The following is a 17,024-nucleotide window of genomic DNA, read 5'->3' on the forward strand; positions in this document are numbered from 1 at the left end:
GTCACTGCGCACGCGAGGGCTCGTGGCGGATGGTGAGCAACCGGAGGCGAGGCGCGAAAAGGAAGACGAGGTGCGCCATGATTGCCGTCCTCTCTTGCCCGTCGAAGAGGAAAAGAGGGGAATAGAAAGGGGGCCCCTCTTCCTCTCCTTCGCCCTTAAGCGGGGCGCCACTCATGGCGCAGCCACAGGCTCGCACACATACCGCACTTCATGAGCAAGCGCAGAGACGCTCACCGCAAAGAAGCAGCAGATGTCCTGTAGCAGGGCCTGCATAGGAAGCACCCACCGAAGAACATGGTGCTCTTCGGCGTCCCACCGGCACCCTCACCCCCCCCCATCCTCCCCGTTGCGGCAACTCTTCCTGCCCCTAATGCACGTGTGCGTGGATGTGCGCATGCGTTTGCGTCAACGGGGCCGTGTGCCCCCTTCGGTCTTTAAGCGGTTATCCCTCACTTCCTTGCTATCTGACACCTTCTTTTCGCCACGACTTTGATCACACATGCGCACGCGCGCACACATCTTTCCCAAAAACGGATGTGCGAGGCTGCGATCCAAAAAGGAAGCCGTACGTTGCGTGAGAGGAGACATGCACGGGTGCACGCGCCTTCTGCCCATCCCGCCCGCATTCAACCCACTCTGCCGCAGCTGCAGCGCTCTATACAAATCTGTTGCTGCACTAGACTTGAGCAAACAACCTTTCTCCTCGAGGCCTGCACATCCATACACGCACGGAGAGCGCACCATACGCCAAAATTCTCCAACGTCACCAGCGATACAGCGACGGCAATGCAGGCCAACAAGTATCTGCATCCCACGGATGACGAGGTCGATGCGCGCGACATTGCGGCTCTCTTAGCGGAGCTGAAGGATGTCGGCGGCGCCGTCACGGGTAGCAGCGACGCCGCGAACGCGCGTCCGTACAGTGAGGCCTCGGTGCGCCGCGGTGTTGTTGGCGGGACGAGTGGGCTCAAGGATCCGCAGCGCAGTGCCCATGCGGCACCTAGCCTGCAGCACCGTGTCAGCGCCGGCGAGGGAGGCGCAAGTAGCAGCACAACGCCACACCATCGTCTAAGTGTCGCGAGCCGCCCGGGAAATCGTCCAAGCTCAACTGCCGCCGCATCGAGATCGCTAGCCCCCATCAGCTTTTCCACGTACAGCGCAGCCGATACAGGGCTCACAGATGCGCAGCTTAGCTCGCAACGCCTGTTCGCCACACCGCTTGGCGTGCGACTGAAACCCCTGGGCGACAGCAACGACGCAGCCGCCCCTGCCGCGTTGCCACCACTGCTGTCTTCGTCACCGCGAAAGGCCACCCTGCCTGCATCTCCCTCCCGTGCCAACGCCGCTGCGGATGCGGGGGCGCCGGACCCGCCGCTGACGTCTCAGTCACCTCTCCCTCCACTGCCCAGCCTAGGAGCTCGCGGCTTGCGAGCTGGCGGCAGCAGTGCTAAGGGGGTCGGCGAGAATCTGGGCGAAGGGGCCCCCTCGTCCGTTCTCGCTGATGTGCTCCCATGGCCCACGTCAAGCGATGCATCCGCCGGCGGCAATGAGAACCGGTTGTCGAAGGCCGTCCCTGCCGCTTCTGCTGATGCTGCCGTTGCCACAGCGGTGTCGTCGATGCCCGAGGCACCGCGCGAGGTGAACTTTCTGCCGATCATGTGTGCGCGATATCTCCGCCCGGTCGGGCTCACACCAACCGCGCGGTTGGGCCACACCCTCACCCCTGTCACGCCTGACACGATGCTTCTCTTCGGCGGCCTCGATCTCCATGGCGAGGAGACGACGTCGCTCATGGCCTTCAGCACGACCACCATTTCGTGGGAGCCTCTCTATACCTTGTCAGAGGCCCCGGTGGCGCGCCACAGTCACGCCGCCTGCGCCTATGATGGGCGGTATCTCGTCATCAGCGGTGGCGTCGCGCAGCACGGCGGCGCAGTGCTGAACGACATGCACGTTTACGATCTGCATACACACCATTGGCGGTGTGTGTGGGACGGGCAGCGGGACGGGTTGGCGGAGAACCGCAACGAACCCGGGCCGCGCTTCGGGCATACGATGGTGCTGCAGGACGATCGGCTTTACCTGTACGGAGGCAAAACAACGAGCGAGTCACGCCAGCGCACACGGCGCGGCTCCGGCACCGGGAGCGCGGTAGCCGGGACGACGGCAGCTGCGACACTTGCGAACGGCTCCGACGTGTATGTATTCTCGCTGAGCAGCTACCGGTGGCGACGGCGAGTGCGGGCAGCGAAGGAGCACCGCCCTTCTCCTCCTGGGCAGGCGGCGGCAGCTCCGAGCACAGAGAAACCAGGCGAAGACGCAAATGCGGAGGGTCAGCAGACGGTGCGCACCCGCCCTGCCACGCGCGCCTACCACGCTGCGTGCATCAGGGGTAACACCATGTACATTAACGGCGGCTCAGGGGCGTCGGGGGTGCTCACCGATACGTGGTCAGTGCAGCTGCACACGGGAGAGTGGCACTGCGTGCACCGAGGCGGCACCGCCGACGCCGTTCCACGCGAGAAGCACGCCATCTTTGTGTGCGGTGAGGCACTGTTGCTCGTCGGCGGCTGCAGCGGTGGTAGTTTGAACGAGCGCATGGCCGGCAAGTTCACGCATTTTGCCGTGGTGCTGCCGCTGGTCGGCAACGCGGCCGGCGCACCGTGTTGGATTCCGGTGGCGATGGGCAACATGTCCATTGTGCAGCCGCACAAGAAGAGCTTTGCGGCTGCGCTGACGGGCGGCTTCGTCTACGTTTTCGGCGGTGTGTGTGGGGCGGAGCCGGCAACGAACTCGATGGTGCGCTTCCTGGCTGCTGATGGCTACGTCTCGGAGAACGATCAGGCCGCGGTGGCCACCAGCGGCGGCGACGGAGGTGCTCAGCGGCTCCGACTGAAGCTTCAGCAGTTGCGGGAACAGCAACGAGGCACACCGTTTGACTGCTACGTGTATGCTGGCACGTACGGCAGCGCAGATGTGGCGTCTGCCGTTGCGCAGCTGCAAGCTCCGTGGGCTGCAGGGGTGGCCAGAGAGGACGGTGGGCTGCAGCGACAGCAGCAGCAGATGAAGACTGGGGAGGAGGATGTGCCGATAGCTGGTCTGCACCGCGCCATTCTGCATCAGCGTGCGCCGCTCCTCCGCAAGCAGCTCGAGGGTTGTCGCTCGGAGCTGTACAGCGGCGGAAGTAGTGCTGCCTTGACCACCGCCAGCGCACCAGGACAGCAGCAGCAGCAGAACCGTACTTCGTCAGGCAGGGGCCGCGATGAGGTGGACGCGCTTTTGCAGCAGGTTTCCGAGAGACAGCGTGGCGGGGGCGCAAGGGCAGTCGACCCATCGTCTGTCGGCAAGGACAGCACTGCACCGGCAGGCGCCTCGGCTGGCGGGGCAGGCGGTTTGCCCATATACTTCACGAACGGCACGCCGCGCGTCCCTGGCTTGGCACAGCCGCTCACGGCCGATGCCCTGCAGTGTCTCGTCGACTACGTCTACTGGGGTGGCCTGAAGGCCAAGTACCGCGTGCTGCTGGAGGAGAAGGACGAGGACGGTGGCGACGGTGCCGAGGCGAATAGTAACCGTCCTGCTGCGAGCGCCAGTGCGAGCAGCTTCACGATCGAGTACCGAGCGCGTCTGGTGCGGACGCTGGAGATCGTTAAGGCAGCCGGTGAGGCCTACGAGCTAGCTCCCCTGGTCGCTCTCTGCGCTAGTCTACTGGCGGGTGATCGGGAGCAGGTGCGGCTGGCACGGCAGCGGAGCACCGAGCAGTTGCGCAGCGACATGGCCGCGCTTCTCAGCGCGCCCTCCATTGGTGCCAACACTACTATGCTTGTCGTGGACCCGCATACGCAGGCGCAATCCGTGCATGTGCTGCATGCCTGCATCTTACTGGCTGCTAGCGATCTCTTCACTGAACTGCTGCGGCCGCTCTACCGCGCCGTAAGCGGCGGGCCCGCGAGCGGTGGCACGTTGTCCAACCGTGTCGGCCCACTGGCAGCGAAACTGAGCACGGCAGTCGCCGCCTCGCCGTTTGCGCTCCTCACGAGCTCGTCGAAGAGGACTGTACTGATCGGGCCAGTGCCCTTGCCGCTCTTGGCTGTGCAGCCCATCCTGCGCTACCTCTACACACAGCAGCTTCAGGCGCCGTCCGAGACCGCGTTCGAGGTGATGCTCGGCGCGCATCAGCTTGGCCTCTCAGAGCTGCAGGCACTCTGCGAGGCCGCCGTGGCTCGAGAGGTGGTGAACTACCAGACCTGCTGCTCCCTCTACCACCTGGCGCGCAAGTACCAGGCATCGCTGCTCGAGGAAATCGCGCTCTTGACGGCCGTTTCGGGCTTCGCGACGGTGCGCAACACCTCTGCCTACCAGCTGTTGTCCGATGAAGAGAAGCAGAACATCGACGCCGTGGCAACGGAGCTGGGCTCGTCGACTTGGGTGCCGCCGCCGCAGCCAATGACGGAGATGAAGTCGAGGGCCATCTACAACTTCCGCTGGGACGCCTCAGCGCCGTCGACACTGTAGCGGCGGTGTGCGCCGGCGCGCGTGCGCATGAGCATGAAAGGAGGAGGCGGGGTATGTGGTTGTTGGCCATGGCCCGGATTGCCGCGTCCCCGTGCGCGCGGTTAAGTTGGTGTTCCTCTCCGCCCTCTTGTTCTTGTTCTGTGCCCTCCACAGTGCCGTCTCACTCTCGCACAGGAGGTGGTGACGGTGGTGGATGGGATTGTGTGGAAATAGTTTTGATCTCCCTGTTATGCCCATCTCGCCGCCGCCGCCGCCCCCAAACCTGACTCACCGGCACTGGCTTGACTTGCACGGGGGCCGTGAAGTGAGCTCATGGGCTCATCTTCGGCCTCCTTCCCCGCCTGCCCGCCCACACACACACACTCTTCCGTTGTTGTTTAGGTATTTTTTTCTGGTACTTGCTGCTGTCTTCTCCTCGCTTCTTTGCCCTTTGCTGGTGCACCCCCACATCCCTCTTCCCTGTATCCGTCGCCGGTGCTTGTCTCTTATCCGTTGTTCGCCTCCCCTGCTCGAGCGTCGAAGGAGGGAGGGAGGGGGAACCCCTTGTGTCTTCTTGTGCTTGTGATGTACTCGAGAGGGAGAAGATGCTCTTTACATGTGTCTCAAGGTGGCGGTGTTGGGGTTAGGTTCTTCGCTCCTCTCCTCCCCACGCTTTTGCCATCATCCCCCTCCCCGCCTGCCTTCTGCTCGCTAGTCTTTCGTGTCAGTGCTATCCATGATGTACATGCGCCGCGTTGTTCCATGTTTCTCTCCCTCCCCTCCCTTCTCTTTCTCATCATCATCCTCTTGCTCTGCCCTCGTGTTGTTTGGCTCACTGCTTCCCTCCTCCCAATAACGGGAGCAGTCCGTCTGTGATGGCGACACACACACACACGCACGCAGAGACGCAACGCACTCGCTGACCTGCGCCCGCACATCTCCTCTATGTATGTGTATGCCCAGCCCTCTCTCCTCCTCCTCCCCTCCATACCCCCTTTCTCTGCCTTTCACATACAGGATTGCCCGCACTGAAAGCCATGACCACGTCGCTCGTAGAACTGTCAACAGGAACCAAATAGAGCCTTCACGCACCGTTGTAGACGGACTTCACCTCCCTCCCGTGCTCTAACCTCTTCGTCTTCTCGGCGGCCCACCCAAACCTCTCCTGCACCACGGATCGCGTGACGTGTTCGTCTACTCTCCCCCCTTCCCCTCCAAAGAAAAAAAAACGAGTTGGTTTGTCTTTGCACAGCTGGCACCTCCGCTGCATCCGTATCGCGGCTGCTCGTTGGAACAGCCTTGCATGCGTGTGTTTGTGTGTGTCCGCGTCTCGACGTTGCAAGTCGTCAACGGCTGCTGAGTAGAGGAGCAACGGCGGGTGTCAGATGATGCGCTTGGTCCTCCTCTGACTTCTCTCGGCCTTCTGCTTTCGTGCCTACAGTCCTTTCTGCCTACGTCACCGTCCCTTTTCTCCGCCTTACCCGCCTGTGCCACATCATACGCACCTGCGCGCGCACAGAGGTACTGTGCCATCCGCGAGACGTGAAGCGGCCCATCGTTCTACGCCGCTTATTTATTACACGCTCTTCACACCTTTTTCAGTGCTGCCCCTCCACTGACCCCCCCCCCCCGCGCCCTGACCTCAAACCCCACACTCTCCGGCATCATGTACAAGCGTAGTAGCGTGTTGCGTGAGGTTCAGAGTGGCATCAGCGTCGGTCGGTTGCGCCTCGCCGAGCAGTTCAGCACGATGGAGGGCTGGCAGCGCCTTCAGGACCCGCGCTTCGATCAGTACGTGAAGGAGAAGCGGCGGAAGCAGGGCTTTGATGCGTTCGACCAGCGCGTGGAGCGCGCCTTTCGCGTTGCGGCGAAGTTGCACAAGGCGGAGGTCGTGAATGCCTTCAAGCGCAAGGTGAAGGGCAGCAGCGAAGGCAAGTGGACGGCCGCCGTCACGTTGGAGGTGAAGTCAGCCGTGGAGGCGCGGTTGCGCTGGCTGAGAGACGTGTGGTCGCAGATCGACGCAGACTACCGTAGCAGCAATGCAGAGAGGCAGGCGAAGGCGTCACGTGAGATATCTGACGCGCTGCGTGGCGAGCCCGGAGCGTACATGCAGTGGGTCTACGAGCGCAAGCGCGAGGATCGGTTTGCCGGTCCGAAGGAGAAGGCCGCGCGCGAGGCAGAGCTGAGCGTCGCGGAGCTGCCCGAGGTTACAGACGACGAAGCGAACCGCTACCACAGCCTTTCCTTACGCATGGCTGATATTGAGCACAACGTGAAGAGCCGTTTTGGCGTTGCTGGTCAGCAACACTGGGCGGAGCTGCAGGCCGCCAAAGACGAGGCGTACGGGCAAAAGCTGGACACGGCGGCCAAGCTGTATGAGAAGCTGCTGGACCAGAGTGCGCGGTTTGACGAGAGCCGGCGGACGGCGCTGTTGCGGAGTAACGTAGAACGGGTACACCAAGCACAGGTCCGATTCAAGGCGTCGATGGAGATGGAGAAGGAGCGCGAGCGTCTTGTCGAGGCGCACGAGGCCATGCGAGAGGAGCGCAAGCAGCAGGCCAAGGCGGAGCGCATCGCCATCCTCCAAGAGGCGGCCGAACTGCGCCGCAGTGGGGCCACAGCAGAGGAGGTCAACCGGCTCGCTCGGCAGCGGCAACTGGAAGCACATGCACGTCGACAGGCGGAATACCAGCTGCAGGAGCGCGAGCTGCTTCAGCAGAAGAAGGCACACTATCTTGACTTGATCGAGAAGTTTAAGGATGAGGTGGAGCTGCGGGAGGGGCAGGAGATGCTCCAGAAACAGGAGTCTGGCCGACGCTCGCAGCGCAGCCACGACGACGTCGAGTCGAGTGGCGCGCCGAAGCTTAACGCGTTCGGCTTCATGGACGCGGACCGGCTTGATGACCCTGCCGCGTCGCAGCTAGCTGCAAGCGGTGTCACGGGGCACTCGGCCACCCTCCAAGAGAGCTTGGCTGACCGGGCCGCCGCAGCCTCCGCCTCCGCACCGAGCTTGTCTGCAGCACAGCGATCTCGCAAGAAGGCACTGTGGGATGTTATTGAGAAAGACCGGTATGAGGACCCGTTCATGACGATCCACCAAGCTCGCCTCGACGCCGCTGCGACGTATGACCCGCTGTATGCGAAGCACCTCGCCCCGACCTTGGCACAAGGCAAGAAGTACACGAAGCAGGGCTTGGGCGAGCTCGCGGCTGGTGGCGATATGGACCGGCACGTGTTCAAGGCCGCGGCGCGGACAATGCGCCCGTACCAGTGGGGCCTTTCCTCCAGCGTTGTGCATGATGTGGACGGCGACGGCAGCAACGACTACTTCGTAGGCCTCAACTGGCACGTGCAGAACCCCGAGACGGGCGACATTGATTGGCGGTACGAGAAGAAGGCGGGCGGCGCCGTCTTTCGCGGTCCGCTGCTGTATCGCATGGGCGCCAAACGCGAAGCCGGCGAGCCCGGAAGCGCCACAGTGGACCCGTCAACGGTGACGGTGCGGCGCTTCTCGCCGCTAGTGACGACGCCATCGAGGTCTGCCTCAAAGGCGGCACTTCCATCGCCAGCCCGGCAAGCTGGTGTCACAGCCTCGCCTCCGGCGGCGCGCCGCAGTCGTGCAGACGAATCGATGAACCGACGCGACACCCATAGCACAAGCGTTGTCGCAGCATCGTCCCTTCCGAGCTGGCGGAGCAGCTAAGTGGCGCCCGTGTGCATGCATATGGGAGGCTGGGTGCTGTTCAAGTCTTTCCCCTTTCCGTTCTTTTTCGCTGCTGTTGGGCCTGTTCACAGTGTGGTCACGTATAACTATCCTCAGCACCTTCGACGCATTCACACGCGCGTCCCATCCTCGTCACCAGGCCGCCACGATATAGTGCCCGCTGGTAACGCTTTAAGTCGTGTCGTTCGCTTCGTTGCCGTCGTTCGCGAGTAAGTTGTGTTTAGTTGGTTCACAGAGTCTTCTCTCTGCGCTTGGCGCGTGCGTGTGTGTGTGTGTGTGTGTGTCGTGCCGAGTTGACGGTATTCGGCACCGGCGTGCCCGTGCATCGCGTGCGAGCAATGCGAGATAGGGAGAGAGGCGGAGGAGGACGTGAGGTGGGGCATTCGGCCACGCACACGCATCGGTCTCTGATTATACGCAGCCACATGGAGACACACAAACACACACACACAGACACAGGGAAAAGGAGAGAAACGGCAGAAAAAAGCACAAGCAAAGTAATACATGCCCAGACGGGCATGCACACCGCCCACCGTACCAACATCGGGGGGGGGGGGCGGCCTGCTTTGCGCCCCCCACCTCCTCGCCATACCTTCTGATCTCTGAACTTCTATAAGGGCAGGGGAAGGGGGGCAGTGGGCGAGAAGTGGTGGTGCGCAGTGGGCCTCTTCACCTCCGACCCCTACGTTCTCATCCCGATTCGCATCCGCTGAAGCACTTGGATGCCGTGAGTCGACCGCCTTCTCTTCTCCTCCTTCTGTCGCTCTGTTGATCACGCGTCTCTGCGCATATGGTGGCCAACGCCTTTTCCTTTCTCTCCCACACGCACGCGTACCCGCTGGCGGGGCGGGTGTGCGTTCGACAACGACAGCTTCTGTTTCTTTGCGGTGTGTTCTTTCTGGTGCTTGTCGCTTACCACCCTTCTCTTGGTGCGTCTGGGTCGGTCGGTCGGTCCGTCGGCCTAGCTTCCCGGCTCTCGGCAGCGCTGCCCGCCGCACCCCTCCCTTGGCACCTTTTGCTCCTGTGCTCTTTTCGCTGTCCCTCGCAAGCCTACGTGTTCTTCGCGGTTCTCCGCGCCACGCTCAGTCCCACGCACCGCCCTCATACGCTTCTCCCTCATTTTTTTTTTCGCTCACTCACGCACACGCACACGCGCGTTCTTCTGTCTTCATTGCTGCTCCTTCCGTGCATCCCCCACGTCCCTCCACCATTCACCAGTCAGGCCACCGCCCCCACCCTCCCCTCACCGCCTGCACTGCCGCCCCGAAATTAGCTCGGCTTTTCGATCTCTCTCCTTCCCTCGCCGTCCCAACCACTCTCTCCCTGGCATCCGCGCGCATATACAAGGGCGATAGTAAGAGGGGCGGCGCGAAGACCATGCTCGGCGCCAAGCCCGCGGCTCGCTCCGAACGACTCTTCAAGGAGGGGCTGGGCATCGCACCAGGCGTTGTCGGCGTCAACCCCACGACAGCCACCTCCTCCAATGCCAACGGAGATTGCAGAAGTATCAGCGCTAGCGTCATCAACAACGGGTCTGCAAGGCGAAGTGATCGGGACGGCGTCCGCGGCTTCGGCGTGGTCGACAACCTCGACAGCGCGACTGTGCCAACCTTGCATGCAAGGAACGTGAGTGCGCCCGACGACGCCCCCACGAGCTCCGCGAGCCGCCTGCTTGACTCGAGTGTGCCCGTAGACCAGGAGACGGTCTACTGCAACCTGTGGCTCTTTATTTGGCTCAAGACCATCGGCTCCTTCGACTCGGGTGCCTTCAGCGCTGCCCTCGGTGCCCCCAACGGCATCAGCGAGACCTGGGATCTAAGCACGAAGCTGCAAGGCGCACTGACCTCGAGCGTGTTCCTCGGGAACGTGTTGGGGTGTCCGCTGGCCGGGCATCTCTTCTCCCGCTACGACGAGAAGCGTGTCTTGTGCACCGCCCTCATCGTACACACATTGTTCACGTTTCTCTACGCCGCCTTCCCCATCTACGGCGTGGCCCTGCTGAACCGCTTCTTTATTGGCATCAGCCTCTCCTTCATCGTTGTGTACACTCCTGTCTGGGTGGACGAGTTTGCGCCAAAGAACCGACAGAGCGTATGGATGGCGTCACACAACGCCGGCGTGCCGCTAGGCATCATGCTTGGCTACCTCCTCGCCGCCGGCCCGCCAGCCTTCACAAGCTCCATCAGCTGGTCCTGGTCGTTCTACATCAAATGCGTGCTCATGGTACCGACAGTCGTGTACGTGGCACGTTCAGATGCGCGCTCCATCAACACGCGCAAGGCAAGCGGTGGTGGCGGCGACAGCAAGGGCTACGATGACGGTGGCGACGGCAACCACGCTGGCGACTCCGGTGCCGTCAGCGCTTGCGTGGTAAGCGGAGAAGGCCCGAATGGCGTAGCAAGTGCGATGGTCGCCTCACTGCCGGTGGCAACGGCGAACGCGAGAGCGTCTGCCCCGGCCGGCACCTTGCGGTCGACTAGTTGGGAGGTGAGTATGGCGCAGCCGCTGCGCAAGCTGGCAGATCGTGCCTTAGCGACGATTCGGAACCTCTACTCTTCCATGGCGCCGCTTTTTTCGAACGTGGTGTACATGTGCAGCGTCGTGTCGCTCACTAGCCTGTACTTTGTCGCGACGGGGCTGCAGAACTTCGTGACGCAGTATCTTCGCGAACCGCCGTTCAACGCCTCGATGGCCATTATCATGGTCGGCTTCGGCACGGCCGTCATTTTGGCACCGGTGTGCGGCGTCATCGCCGGCGGCATCCTGCTCGACCGCATCGGCGGCTACAAGCGCAACCTCCGCCGCGTCGCCTTCTTTGTCTTGGCCTGGGGTGTGTGTGCGGTGCTCTTCTCAGTCATCTGCATCTTTGTGCGCACGACACGCGACTTCCTGCTTGTCATGTCCGTCGTGCTGTTCTGTGGCGGGGCCATCGTCCCCCCTGGTGCCGGACTTACGATGGCGTCCCTGCCAGACCACCTTCGCTCCATCGGCGCGGCCTTCTCGCAAACCATCTACAACCTACTCGGTAACTTTAGTGGGCCGCTCGTGTGCGGCTGGGTGGCAGACGCGACGGGGAGTCTGCGCTACGGTATCATCACGCTGCTTCTGTCCAGCGCGCTGGGTGTCGTGCCCATCGTAGGCATCGTGCACTTCGCCTTCTACGGTGGTGGAAGCGGGATCGGTTCGGCGATGAATGCGCTGATCGGCAGTAGCGGCGACGACGGCGCAGGCGTCGCGACAGAGGTAGTGGCTCAGGATGAAGAGGATGATGAGGTGCTCGAGATGCAGGGGAGTGCACTAGTAGCGGAAAAGGACGACGTGGTGGCGGCCGCCGTGCTCGGCGGACATGTCTACGGCCGCGACGGTGCGAAGGTGCTCGCAGATGCGATCACAATGCAGAATGGCAAGCTCACCGCATCACCAGCGACAGCGTCTATGCGGAGCGGCGCCGCTGGGTCGACTCTGGAGGTGCAGATCAAATCACCACTGCAGGTGTGCCAGCCGCTCGCAGCGGTGCGCCGTATGTCGAGCGACAGTGGAAGAGGTACGGCCTGCAACGAAAAAGCGGCCGTCCCGCTGCTGTTACGAAGCAGCGCGCACTCACTGACATCGCCGGCGCTGCCGGCCTGCTCTTTCCGCACCCCATCCACACCCGCAGCCGTCTCACCAGCAGCAGCGTCACTGCCGCTGATGACGCCGCCTACGCAGCCTTCTCGCATTGCTGCCGCGGGGCCCACCTGCGACATGTCGGGGCTGCTACGCGGGCCAGGAACCGCGCGGCCTGTGGCGCCGGCCAGGACCTCCTCGTCGACGAGGGAGGCCGCTGAGCTCCCTGCCGCCTTATCTCTCAACTATGCGGGGCGTCGCGGCGAACAGCAGAAGGCGGACTTGGTGCTGATGAACCTCGAGGTGGAAGCGACGAGAGTCATGTCACTTCCCAACCAGCACGCTTTCGGGATCGATCTGGTGCGGGCGTGGCTGGACAACGGAGTGCAAGAGCCGAACTTGCCCCCGCGCCCCTCCTCCAGAAGTCTGTCGCGCAGCATCGGTGAGGCTGGCGTGGCGCACCCGCCGCACATGGAGCTCCTGCCCACCCACATCGCCAACAGCAGTTTGGCAAGTCTCGGAAGTGCCGGTGCCGCTGCGCCGACTCCACCCCATCACTGCAGCACGCTCTCGCAACGGCACTGCAACAATGTCGAACACGTAACGGAGGAGACAGGCGTGAGACAAACCCACACGCGCACTCATGCAGGTGAGCACACGCACATGTAGGCTCTGCTGCGCCTCTCCCTCTCGCTCGCTCTCTGCTTCTTGCACCCTCATTGCTGCGACACAGAGGTGGGGGCGGATATAGTGCTTTCCTCACAAGACGGACATAAGTAATGACCTCGTCGCTCTGTCCCTTGTTTTCTGTGCATGTCTGTCCCTGATCACCCCTTCGCTGCCGGTTATAAGGCTGTCTTGCTTTGGATGCACGTGTGTGTGTGTGTGTGTGTGTTCGTGTCAAGAGCGTGAAGCCACTTGGTGTGCTGCTTCTGCCTCGATGCGCGCTGGGTTTTGTCTGTGCATCTATGTATAACGGAGTTTGTGGCCGACGGCCCCCGTTGAGCAACCTTCCCCCTCCTCTCTCTCTCTTGGACACGCCCGGCGCCGCTGTTGTGCTCCTTCCGCTCTCCTCTTGTACCGTCTCTTCACTCGCCTCCAACCTTTTATCATCTTGTCTGGGTAGGGTCTGTCTTGTCGCTCCCTCCCTCTACCTCTTGCTGGCCAGGTGGCACCTCGTGATCACCCCCGCGTATAGGCGCACACTCACTTACTCGGCTAGGCATCGCCTCCGCCTCCCTTCCCTTTCCGCTCTTCTCGTGTTGTGGTTTTTCGAGTATCACGGCTATGTGTTGTGCGTCGTGCGTGATGCATGTGTTTGTGTTCTGCGTGTGCGTGTGTGTGTGTGCGTGAGGGTAGGCGTGCTCGGCGCCATTATGGCTCACCTATTCCTCTCTCCATCTCCCTCCCCTCCGAAGTGGTAGTGTTTTCCGCGCAGCGAGGGGGGGGGGCTTCATCCTCCTCTCATTATTCTTGTTGTTCCGATGGCGATGGCGCCGATGAGAAAAAGAGCTCCGACACACACACGCACACGCACATGATCTCGACTTCCCCCTTCGGTGCGGAGGAGCGGCAGCAGAAAAAACGCCGCCGCTCAGCAAAGCCCATCACAATGGAACCGAAGGACGAGAGAGAGGCAAACGCCTGTGCCGTCGCGCAACAAGGGTTTGGATCGAGGGAGGTACGCAGCGCCTCCATTTTTCATATTCTCGCGCCCCTCGCTCTCCCTCTCGTGCGTGTGCGTGTGTGTATGTATGTAGGTCGTCAACACAGTTGGTGGATTGGGCAAGTGTTCTTTTCGAGTGCTTCTCCACCTGTAAGTCGACGCACGTCACGGTACGCTGTGGCGATGGTGGGACTCGTGCACAAACATCACCTTCAGGCAAAGGGCGGGGAGCATTAAGAAGCGTCATTACCACCGCCGCCACCCCGCATCTCCATCCTAGTAGCGCACCTGCTCCGTGTCGGCGCATGTGTGCACATGGGCAACTTTACCAGCATTCGTCTCCCCATGTCAACGATTGCCGCGGCTACGACTCCTTCCTCTCTCTCGCCTGCTCTGCATCCACTTGTTCTATTCCACTGCACCCTCCCCCTCTGTCGGCACGTGCGCCTGCAGTGGAGCCCTCCCTCTGCTCCGTCCATAAGCCAGCACAAGCACGCACGCGCCGAGTCCGTAGTAGTGACACTGTCTCTTCCCTTTCCGTGCGCGGTCGCTCTGTCTTTCTTTCTGCGCTTTCAGAGAACGTGCAGCTGATCCATCACAGCTCTCGCCGCTCACTTCACCGAGCTGTCGTGGTTCGCGGAGCGCTTGCCGACGAACGCGTCGAGTCGCTGTCGGCTCACATAGGTGTGCACCTCCGTACCCCACTCCCAGCCCTCCCTCCTCTCCCTCCTCCCACCCCCCTCCCCAAAAAGAAAAAACGCCAAGCATACAGGCGCGAGATGGCATCTGTGTCACCTTCTGAAACAGGCGGCACGCTCATCACGTTCCTGCAGCAGCTGCGCGGCACCCTGGTCGAGATTGAGCTGAAAAACGCCTCCATTGTCTCAGGCGAAATCGCCTACGTCGATGCCAATATGAACACGTACATGTCACACGCAAAAATCACCAGCAAGGGCAAGAACCCTGTGGAAGTCGAGGAGTACATGGTGCGCGGTAGCACGATCCGCTACATCATTATGCCGGAGAGCCTGAACACGTACGATATTCTGAAGCAGGCTTCGACAAAGAAGAACGGCGCATCGAAGAAGTAGGCCGCGGCGGCGCTGACTACGGCAGAGAGGCGCGCGCACGTTCGGGCGAGTGATCGGGTCATCGAGGTGTTCTGCTGGAGCGGAGAGGGACACACAAAGCCCGAAGGAAGGAGAGAAAGAGAGAGTTACGCGTGCCAACGTTTTGGCGGTGCTGCGAAGAGACGCGGCTGACAGTTCGGGGCTACATGTCGAAAGGAGTCTCTCGCTGATGCTGTGCATGAGCGAGTGTATAGAGGGGACGAGAAGGGGAAAAGGGAGGGGAGGCACTCGAGCCGATGGCGGCACGATGAGCTGACCTCGATCACACGAAACGCGCACAGCTTCGTCCCGTCTTCACCAGTAGTCTCCCGTTCGCCCCCCTCTTCCTCCGTCGCGGCAGTCATCTGAGACACGCGCACAGCGGCATTCCGTGTCGCTTGTGACCCGTGCGTAAAGATGCTTGCTCCGCGTAAACACGGCTTCTGAGTAAAGGAGGGAGGAGGAGGAGGAGGGGAGGCAGGGCTCTGATCTGGATGCCGCCCGCGTGTGCGGTTGTGTTGGCGTTTTGATGCGTATACATTGTACATGTATGTGTCTACGCGTCGGTGTATGTCTAGTCGTGGCGTGCGTGCGCTTCTGTTGTGTAACTTGCGCGCACCTAAATCACAAACCGAAAAGGACGACGTAGATGTGAAACGACGCAGCCCAGAAACGAAAATAGAGAACGCCGAAAGAAGCAGTTGCTGCTGCTTTTTTTATGTACGTGTCTTTGTCTTCGCACTACACTGTCTTCATCGCCTCGTCACTTGCTCGGCCCTTCGCTCGCCCTTTTTTTCTGTTTCTTCGCTGAACGAAAGAGAGGGCAGGCAGGCTGGCGAGCTGGCGAGTGGACCACTCTGCCACGACGCCTGTTGGTGTGCATTGGCCACGCGGCGCATGCGATGAGTCATCGTCTTCTAGGCAGCCCACCTGCTCAGCTGCTTACTCGCATCCTCTCATTCGCTTGCCTTGAGTTTTCTGCATCCCCTCGTCCGCTCTTCCGGCTCTCACGCTCGCTGTCCATCTTCCTCGGCATTTGTCGGATTGCCACGCGCCCTCGCGTGTCCCACCACCACCGTCCCTCTCCTCGCACGCTCAGAAGCACGTGTAAACGCACCTACGCCTGCACTTCGTCAGGTTTATGTCCCTCTGCCGTTTTCGCCCTGCCGAGCCGTGCCAGCAACGCGAAACAAGAAGGCCGAGGTAGGAACGGAAAGAATAGTGCGAAGAGATAGATCAAGGCGCGCGTATGGTGTTGCGGACGCCGACCACCACCACGCCGCTGCCGACGCAGCAGCATCACCAGTCACAGCAGAGCTACTTCCATGCGAACGTGACGGCGCTGCGGAGCCTGCAGCACCGGATGCAGCTGCGGGCGGAAGCGGCACAGGTGCTGCACACTGATCCATCATCATCTTCGCTCGGTAAAAGTAGCCTGCCAGCGTCGCCAGCACAGCACCGCCACTGCCAATGCGGCGCTGCTCGTCCTGCGCCATTTCCTTCCTCTCCATCAAAGCCGACCGCAGCGCAGACAGCACCAGCGAGCCCTGATGCGCCCTTCTCTCTTTGGTCACCACAGCTGCACGCAGCTGTTTTACGAGTCGCAGACTTGGGTGAAGTGGATATCACCGCCGGGGCGTACTGCACGGCGCGGGGCACGACGCGGCGAACAGCAACGGCGCAACTGCCAGAGATGAGCCACCTTGGCAGTGTAGTCGGTAATGGAGAAGGCGTGCCAGCTGCAGGAAGCTCGCCAGGGGGGTGCGGCGCCTGCACATGTCGAGGCTGTGGCTGTCTCGATGGGCCCAACGCAAGTAGGGAGGAACAGCAGTGTCGTAATCACCGCCGGCATCGCAGCAGTCATCGCAAGCGGCACGGCCGTAGCAGCGGCAGAAGGCGCCGTGATGACTCGGTCGGCTCCTGCCCGCCTTCTTCTCCCGGTCCGTCCAAGTCCGCCGCCGCAGCAACGGCTCGGCTGCCAAGCGCCGTTTCGCTCCTTGCGACGGCTTCCAATGCGTCACCAGTTGCGTCTCCGTTTCGTGACCAGGAAGTGCTGGAGCGCATCATGGCCAAGTACCGCACCCCTCCAACACCGCCCGCGGAGCCAGCGCAACAGCAGCCGCTGCATATCTTCCTCCATTGCGGATGTGAAAAGACGGGAGCAGCGCCTGATATCACAGCATTGGCGGGGACTTATGCCTCAGCAGCCACATTAGTGGCCCCAGGGCCGACAGCGAAGACAGCGACAGCCTCCACTCCTGCCTCATCCCCGCCATCAGCCGCGTCCGTCCCTCCACCACCACCAGCCGTGTCCGTCCCACCGCCACCACCACCAGCCGTGTCCGTCCCACCGCCACCACCACCAGCCGCGTCCGTCCCTCCACCACCACCAGCCGTGTCCGTCCCACCGCCACCACCACCAGCC

General features: G+C 61.9%; 5 protein-coding genes across 5 annotated transcripts; all 5 read left to right on the forward strand.

Moving 5' to 3' along the window:
• Positions 1-534: 534 nt before the first annotated feature.
• On the forward strand, positions 535-4,515 carry LDBPK_220850 (hypothetical protein, conserved; the record flags this gene model as incomplete). The annotated part of the gene is made up of 1 exon (XM_003860785.1): positions 535-4,515. The coding sequence occupies one exon, from the start codon at positions 535-537 to the stop codon at positions 4,513-4,515; it is 3,981 nt and encodes a 1,326-aa protein (XP_003860833.1).
• Positions 4,516-6,160: 1,645 nt separating this feature from the next.
• LDBPK_220860 (hypothetical protein, conserved) lies at positions 6,161-8,197 on the forward strand (the record flags this gene model as incomplete). Its single annotated transcript, XM_003860786.1, has 1 exon — positions 6,161-8,197. One exon carries the CDS (start codon positions 6,161-6,163, stop codon positions 8,195-8,197), a length of 2,037 nt encoding a protein of 678 aa, XP_003860834.1.
• A 1,398-nt stretch (positions 8,198-9,595) lies between these two features.
• On the forward strand, positions 9,596-12,493 carry LDBPK_220870 (hypothetical protein, conserved; the record flags this gene model as incomplete). Its single annotated transcript, XM_003860787.1, has 1 exon — positions 9,596-12,493. One exon carries the CDS (start codon positions 9,596-9,598, stop codon positions 12,491-12,493), a length of 2,898 nt encoding a protein of 965 aa, XP_003860835.1.
• Positions 12,494-14,269: 1,776 nt separating this feature from the next.
• On the forward strand, positions 14,270-14,581 carry LDBPK_220880 (small nuclear ribonucleoprotein, putative; the record flags this gene model as incomplete). The annotated part of the gene is made up of 1 exon (XM_003860788.1): positions 14,270-14,581. One exon carries the CDS (start codon positions 14,270-14,272, stop codon positions 14,579-14,581), a length of 312 nt encoding a protein of 103 aa, XP_003860836.1.
• A 1,267-nt stretch (positions 14,582-15,848) lies between these two features.
• Positions 15,849-17,024, forward strand: LDBPK_220890 (hypothetical protein, conserved; the record flags this gene model as incomplete). Its single annotated transcript, XM_003860789.1, has 1 exon — positions 15,849-17,024. A coding segment is annotated over one exon (1,176 nt), but the record flags the coding sequence as incomplete, so codon positions are not given.

Source organism: Leishmania donovani, chromosome 22 (genome assembly GCF_000227135.1).
Source record: "Leishmania donovani BPK282A1 complete genome, chromosome 22".
NCBI classification, from domain to species: domain Eukaryota; phylum Euglenozoa; class Kinetoplastea; order Trypanosomatida; family Trypanosomatidae; genus Leishmania; species Leishmania donovani.